This window comes from Morone saxatilis, unplaced genomic scaffold, assembly GCF_004916995.1.
Source record: "Morone saxatilis isolate NCDOM2014 unplaced genomic scaffold, NCSU_SB_2.0 Contig14, whole genome shotgun sequence".
Taxonomy (NCBI): Eukaryota; Metazoa; Chordata; class Actinopteri; family Moronidae; genus Morone; species Morone saxatilis.
In genome coordinates this window covers 8,429,536-8,437,512 of record NW_023339696.1, presented here as the reverse complement: position 1 = coordinate 8,437,512, position 7,977 = coordinate 8,429,536, and the positions used below count along the sequence as shown (strand labels likewise).

General features: G+C 41.0%; 1 protein-coding gene across 3 annotated transcripts in view; it reads left to right on the top strand.

Moving 5' to 3' along the window:
• LOC118323573 (choline transporter-like protein 2) overlaps positions 1-7,977 on the top strand; it is an 18,848-nt gene that overhangs the window by 9,347 nt on the left and 1,524 nt on the right. For 2 of the 3 annotated variants that reach the window (XM_035655576.1, XM_035655577.1), the window contains exons 9-21: positions 105-188; positions 345-457; positions 1,896-2,027; positions 2,122-2,221; positions 2,464-2,556; positions 3,396-3,480; positions 3,735-3,997; positions 4,147-4,241; positions 4,434-4,537; positions 4,647-4,720; positions 4,859-4,929; positions 5,372-5,460; positions 5,604-5,688. In XM_035655576.1, coding sequence (XP_035511469.1) covers positions 105-188; positions 345-457; positions 1,896-2,027; positions 2,122-2,221; positions 2,464-2,556; positions 3,396-3,480; positions 3,735-3,997; positions 4,147-4,241; positions 4,434-4,537; positions 4,647-4,720; positions 4,859-4,929; positions 5,372-5,460; positions 5,604-5,688 — 1,388 coding nt within the window. Of the gene's footprint in view, positions 1-104; positions 189-344; positions 458-1,895; positions 2,028-2,121; positions 2,222-2,463; positions 2,557-3,395; positions 3,481-3,734; positions 3,998-4,146; positions 4,242-4,433; positions 4,538-4,646; positions 4,721-4,858; positions 4,930-5,371; positions 5,461-5,603; positions 5,689-6,331; positions 6,400-7,977 lie in introns of those variants that run through there. The other variant, XM_035655578.1, reaches the window with a different exon arrangement.

Genomic DNA, 7,977 nt, shown 5'->3' with positions numbered 1-7,977 from the left:
ATGTATATGTGTGTGTGTATAATGCCATTCTGTCACGGTTTGAAAATAGCTGTAGCCTAGCCTGTCCCAATGCCTAAACAGATAAACACACAATCTCCCCGCAGGAATGCCACTTTGGTTATTGAGGCTCGTCAGGTGGTCATGAAAATCTTCGAGGATTACACGCAGTCCTGGTACTGGATCCTTATGTAAGTCATTTGCCTACATTTGTAAATCTGCTTCCTGCTTCCTATTTCACTTTGATCCAGTTTATCTGGATAGAAAGAACCATCAGCTGGTTTCACTCCTTCACTCACTCACTCTCTGTGCTTCCCTCCCCTCCTCCCACCATCAACTCTCTCCAGTGGGTTGGTTATTGCTATGCTCACCAGCCTGCTCTTCATTGTCCTCCTGCGCTTCCTGGCAGGGATCATGGTCTGGGTCATGATCGTCATGGTGATACTGGTCATAGGATATGGTAAGGGGCAAATCTTTGTCATACTCGCCTCTAAATAGTCCAGCACTCCAGGGGCCTGTTTCAGAAAGCGGGTCTAAGAAACACTGAAAGTAAGCTTGGTTTCCACAACAGTTAATCAGTTAATAAACAGAGTTACTCTGATGCTGTGTCCATACTACGCATATATCAACATATTTTACTGTTATAAAGGAGAACGCAATAAATGTCTGGTCAGACTTTATAGTGCTTAAACCTCACAGATGGAGAGCAACATTTAGTAGAGCTTACTGCAAGACACAATTAGATTTTTCACAACTGTGAGCAGCTCCTCCATTTCCTTTTGTGGGAGAATATTCCATCAACACCAGACTTAACAATAAGGGTTATTTAGTATCCATACTAACGGTTCTGAGTATACTTCATTTTGTCACCTTTCCAGTGTGAACACACTACAAACTCACAACCTGCTTAGATTTATTATTACAGTATGTAGTGTGATATTGGGATACATCTTGAGAAGAAAAGCCATCTTCAACGGAGCTCCTATAATAAGACTCACCACGGCAACAGGTGAATAAAGAGCAGAGTCGTCATTTTAATCCAGTGGAGCTAGAGATATTAATGTGTACGTATGTTCATTTATCTTCTAATAAGTAAAAGTTTTGACACTTTTATTTAGCATAGTTCACTTATTCATTGTTTACCATTTTTTAAAAATATTTATTTTAGACAGGAACAAAACACAGTTTGACTTTTTTGTATTTCATCTTTGCTGCCAGATTAAAAAATAAAAAATAAAAAATCTACTTTCCACCTACGGCAGCCTAATAGGCCGACCAGATTGGATTCACAATGTGTAGGCTAATATTCGACGGACAGTTTTAAAATCCACCAATCCGCAATTGTGCTGTCATGTCTGAATCAAGTTGTAGTAAACAGTAACATAAAAGTTGCCTTTGTCTGAATGACAAAAATCCAAGTCTTTAACAGAAAGATAAATCTGGTGATTTTATTCCATGTAAGCTTTCAAGGTAAAGATAGTCCTTGGGAATTATTCAATTATCTTTATTTTCTAATGTAGATTTCTGCACATTATTGAGCTTTAATATGGACTGGACAGGCTCCTTCAGGCTCAGCAGGAGGGGAGGAGACAGAGAAACTCAGGGTTTGTTGAAAAGGTTACAGGTCACAGGTTGCCGCATGTGTCTGGGACTCCCTTAACTCACGGTTAACAAACTGAGTTTTAACTAAACCTGCTTTCTGGAAAAGACCCCTTGTATTCTTTCAGGCTCAGAAGAGATACACCAGATATTTATGCGCTTTTATTTTCTCAAAAATACACATTATATTTTTTTTATGACTATATTTTTTTGTTTCTGATTTGTTGCACACTGCTTCAACAAACATCCAGTTACCTAATATTGCAATTTTATGCCATGTATTTGCTGTCGCTGTGTAGGTATCTTCCACTGCTACATGGAGTATGCTTCCCTGAAAGAAGAACCAGGCGCTAATGTGACTCTACAGCAACTGGGCTTCCAGACAGACTTCACAGTCTACCTGCAGATCAGACAGACCTGGCTGGCCTTCAGTTAGTACACAGCACGTAATCTGCACATTTATGGATGCTGCTGTAAAACAGAGACACCCACATGACCTCTCCCTCTGCCATCTTTCTCCTTTAGTGATCATCCTGGCCATTGTTGAGGTCATCATCATCCTACTTCTCATCTTCCTGAGGAAGAGGATCTGCATTGCCATTGCTCTCATCAAAGAAGCCAGCAGGTCAGACCCCACATTAAAGCTGTCGGCACTTTTAGAGGTAGAGGATGAGAGGAGTGGAAAAACAGATCAATGAAAGTTGTTAAATTGTTCTGACTTAAAAATAATTTCACTGGGACTCACAGTAATGGATTAAAGTGTCAGACTAATGGCACAGGCACAGATGATGGAATGGAAATGTAACTCACAGTGATGATAGATGGGTTTTTTTTGGCTTTGTTTTGATGATGTTTTTGTGTTTACAGAGCCATTGGGCATGTGATGTCCTCTCTTTTCTACCCACTGTTCACTTTCGTCCTCCTTGCCATGGTCATCGCCTACTGGGCAGTTACTGCTGTGTATCCTTTCACATTACTGTCAGCGTCATTATTTAGAGTTGACTGGAGTCAAAAACATAGGAGCAACAGGTAGGAGAAAATACTCTTGGTGATCTATTTTCCGTTGTTTGTTTGAATAATTAAAGAGAGCTTGAGCTTTGAAATACGAGACATTTCGTGACACAGTGGCACACCAGCACCTAAAAGGATGAACAATGCTTTGGTTGTGGTAATGGAAGTAATTCAGTTCATTTGGAAGGCAGTTCAAGCATCAGAGTGCAACATAGCAAACATTAAAGAATTAGGCTGAATCCAAATGTCTGGACGTGGGGACTGAACACTCTCAGATGTCTTTCATACATATCATGAGGTGTTCATTGTCATCATGACAACCCTAGGCCTGGTGCTAATATTGTCGCCATCTTTTGGCCAAGTTGTCATTGAGATGAGACATTGACATTGTCACATCCATATCGTCATGGATTATGGGTAATGTTTGTCTGGCGTAGTCTGCAACCCAGGCAGACTCTGTGGAAGTCTGCAGAAAGTCCACTTCAGGTCCCTTGTGGATTTGGACAGGCTTAGGCACTTCCCGAGAACATGCCTGTTAAGTTTGATTTAGCCAGTGGGAAGCTGCGAGATCTAAGTGTGTCCAACTGTATTTGGCCTGTATTAACTTTAAAAGCACAACATAAAAAGACACTGAACCCCGAAATTGCTCCCCCATATCTGTGGAAAAACCTGTAAGTCACTTTGGACAAAAGTGCCAAAATGACTGTAATATAATATTACTGTGATGGGGAATGAGGTTGGGGAAACTTAAAGTGGTTATGATTGTTGTCCTTGACCGCACTCATCAGCTTCTTGTCTACCTCAAATGAACCCATCTACAAAGTTTTCAATGAGACGGAATGCGAACACTCAAGAGCAACCTGTGAGCCAGCTGTAAGTTTTCTCATTTCATTTGTCAATTAATGTTTGAACCTCCAGGCAGAACTGGTTCTTCCCTCACATTTTCACTGAATGTGTTTCTTGATATCATCATAGACTCTGCTTGATCCTTAAAACTATTCGTTGCTCATAGTGTGTATATTATTTATGGTTGCGGCATCACATAAAATTGAAATCTTGAGCATTTCCAAAGTGTGTGTGTGTGTGTGTGTATTCATGGTCTCTATATAACCTGTATCTGTGCTCAGAACTACACGTCCAGTCTGATGAAAAAGCAGTGCCCTGACTCCGAGTGCCTTTTTGCCTTCTACGGCGGAGAGACCGTTTACCACAAATACCTGATCGGCCTGCAGTTCTACAACGTCTTCCTCTTTTTCTGGTGTGCCAACTTCGTCACGGCTCTGGGACAGATGACCCTGGCCGGGGCCTTCGCCTCGTACTACTGGGCCTTCGTCAAACCCGATGACATGCCTGCCTTCCCAGTGTTTTCTTCCCTTGGGAGATCTCTCAGGTGTGTGTGTGTGTGTGGGGAGGAGGTGCCAGTACATCCCCCACATAACATTTCCATCTATGCTGCCTCCTTTTGAGATTGTTTTCTCTTCTTTACAACAAAAACTTCAGTTGACACATAGCTTGAAAATCACTCGTATCTTGTTTTAGGTACCATACAGGAACTCTGGCTTTCGGCTCCCTCATCCTCTCAATCGTTCAGATCATCAGAGTTTTGCTGGAGTATCTGGACCACAAGCTACAAGGTCTGGTTCTGTTTTTGACTACCGTTAGATGTTTTTTTCTGATTGTTTCACATTCAAAAGTAGCAAAAGACGGGCATAAATCTCTATTCAAGTCACTAACTACCTCCTACTGCATCATTGGGATAACCTGAAAGACCTGTCTCCAGTGTGGGTTAAATGTTGACCTATCAATCCATCCTGGTGTGTTCGCAGGAGCCCAAAATAAGTGTACCAAGTTCCTGTTGTGCTGTCTGAAGTGCTGCTTCTGGTGTCTGGAGAAATTTATCAAGTTCCTAAACAGAAATGCCTACATTATGGTGTGTGGTTTATTCGTTTATTTCACAGTACCCAGCCCATCAAAAATAGAAACTTTTATAATTTGTAATGTTGAAGTATTTGAATGTAATTGGTGTATTTTGCCCCCAGGTGGCGATTTATGGCAAAAACTTTTGCACCTCTGCCAGAGATGCCTTCTTCCTCCTCATGAGGAACATGATCAGGTGAGTGTAAATGGTGTTTGCAATTGTGTGATTTTGAATAAATAAAAATGATGTGTTTTTATTCATGTATAATTTAAATTTCTCTTCTTTTTGGAAAGAATAAATGATTTTGATCTTTAATGATCTTTAATCCCTCAGGGTGGCTGTCCTGGACAAAGTGACAGATTTCCTCTTGTTTTTGGGGAAACTGCTCATTGTTGGGCTCGTGGGTGAGTCTATATATTTATTATTTATTCTTTATCCAACAGTATTTTACAAGATAGAAGTATTTTCCTGGAGAAAATGTGTGTCTTGATTCTGATTTGTATGATTTTTGGATTTATAATCATGAGCATGTATTACAGTTTAAACTCAAACTGCACAGGTCAACACAGAACTGTAGAAGTTTTCTCTACAGTTTGTACTGTATACAGGTGCTGCATTTGAAATATAATGGGACAGTATTGGCCTCCATAGACTTTAATGCAAACTATATTTATATAATTATTATATAATTATAGACCCTTAATGAGCTCATTTACATTTGATCAGTGGCTGGAATATCCTGTAAATATAATCTATGGGGACATCATCAATAAGACAAGTCATGGCAGCCACCTTCCAAGAATTTATCTTATCAAAGTGTTTGTTTTTCTATTATCTTTTTTCCAGGGATCTTTGCCTTTTTCTTCTTCTCTGGGAGAGTGAAGGCCTTTGAGAATACAGCTCCCAATCTCCACTACTACTGGGTACCCATCATTGTGAGTCTGACGGTCCCTTTTCTCCCTAAAAAACATTGTTATCTAATCGAACAGACAACAGAACTGCTCTATAATTCAGTTTTCTGGCTCATTATGTTACTATGAATGAAATGTGAACGTATGGTTCTTGTCGTCCTCGCCAGACTTTGGTGGTTGGCTCCTACCTCATTGCCCATGGATTCTTCAGTGTGTACGCCATGTGTGTGGACACTCTTTTCCTCTGTTTCTGTAAGTAGCACCTCCTCAGCCATTGTTGACTTCCAAGATTGTCCACACAAGTGTCAGATGGAGCATTGCAGATATGTTGTGTTGAAGAAAGGGCTCGACGTAAAATGCAAAGCTTAATAATCCAAACTTTCCTCACTTCTTCGAGTCTCACATTGCTGTCGGTGTCGGGCTGTCACTAATTCTATATTGCATGAATATGGTGTGCCACACATAAAAAATTCACCGCCATTTCAAAATAGCGGTCTGTGGCTTACAGTATGTTAAAGTGGAAATTGCTGCTGCTTAGTGTCTGTTAACTTTTAAAATCTGAATTGCCTGTGGGTGCCTTTGCCTGCTTGCTATTTGACTTTTTCTCTTTTTGTCTCTCCCTTCTTTTTTCTCAATTCCCAGCAATTCCACCACGGCTGCCTGGTTCGCTACTGGGCCCTTATAACTCCCCTTTTTTTTTTTTAAACCCCTTAATTTAATACTAATTTTCCGTAACCATCCAATTAACACGTTACAAATACACGCACCACACAGCGACACACCGCATTCGACACGGCACACCACACGCACACACACGCCGAACACACACAACCAGTCAAACACACACCCAAGCACACAACACACACACACACACACACACACACACAACCCTAAGGTGAAGACCTGGAGCGCCAATGAGCGGGTTCAGCCGCAAGGCCTTATTACATGTCCCTCCAACTCTTCCATGAGAATTCTGTGGAAAGAACAAGGCTGAGGGAACCGTCTTTCGTCCTGCTGTCTTAGGGCAACCAGGACGATGAAAGACGTCCGTTTGAAAACAACAGCAGGGCTCAGGAGGTAGGATGCACGCTTAGAGAAGAGTGATGTTTTGTGGGCAAAGACAACCTTTTTTTACGCATGTCATCTAGATTTTTCACTGAATTTCTGGCAATAACAAAAATGCTAATGGCTACACTTTTTTAAGGGCTTATAGTTAAAGAACTCTGGACGTGAGCTGGTACTGTGTTGTCCATGGAAATAGTCGTACATTTGCACACCTAATCTGCCACGTCTGCAGGCAGGCAGATTGTAGCTACGAGCACTGACAGAGCCACATATGCCCTTTAAACAGTGGGTTGGGGCTGCTCATTGTTGCAGTTCAGTTTCCCATCTGGACCGAAAAAGCCATCTGTCCAACAGCCCATTGGTCCTAAAGAAAAGGCCCACTGCTACAAAGGTCTGTTGTTTCCCAAAATACACACTCTCCCTGGAGGCTTTTTGCTTTAATATCATCAGTCAACGTCCAGGTGAACTTTGTCAGGTCCCCTTCTTCATCATGGTAACAAACAACAAAAACATGGTTGATGTTTGCTTGCTAATGTTGAAATGGTGGCAGTTTGGTTAGCTTTGGGCAACCAAAAACTAGTTGGTTAAGGTTTAGGGAAAGGTGTTTGTTTGGACGTTAGTTGCGTCAGTTAAGTTGGTTTTTGTACGTGGATGTAAGATTAAATGCGTTACGTAAGGTAACACTAAGGCTGGTATTTTCAGAAGCAATTGGGCATTTGTTTGCCGGGATAACAGACTTGCCGGGCAAATGGGCTTCGGTCCAATGGGACATTTTCCGGACTTGGATTCGGTATTGGAATGGCATGTGTCTTTTATTGCCAGTTGAGTGTGTCGATAAGGCAAAAGGAAATATGCATCAAAGAAACATGGAAATTAGATCTTAAAGCTTTGTTTTCTTAATTGATCATTTACTAAACCCCTCCTCCACAAACTGATTGTCCAATCATAGCTTACCAACCGTAACTAAGCACGGCAAGATTTAAAGCTTTGTATTTCTCTACGTGCAGGAGCTGTAATAAGAGTTTAAAAGGCTGTAAAGCTGGAAACATTGAAAAGTCAGCGCCAGAGACAGCGGTTGAGATCTAATGTTAATTAGCTGATAGCTACCATCTGATGGAACGTCTCTCCGGCAACAACTTGTTGTTTCGATTGGAAAAAAAGCGAGCATTCACTGGGCGTATACATGACGATTCTGCTCTTTGTCTAACCTCTGTTGAAATCAAGGATCCATTGTTTCAGAAATGATAAAGTATTTGGAGTGGTGAATGCACCATTATCAGATATGTGCTGTGCATGAACAGCAATCTAGCAACAGTAAAAGAGGGGATTAGTGAACGGTCAATGGAAAATCAAGCATGCATATGAGAGTGCTTTAAAATGCTCACATTTAAATATTGTAGATGGGTAATTTGCATGATTTATGAAATGGCGGTCTCATTGGAGATGAAACAATTTAATTCATTTAGAAAGTTTCTC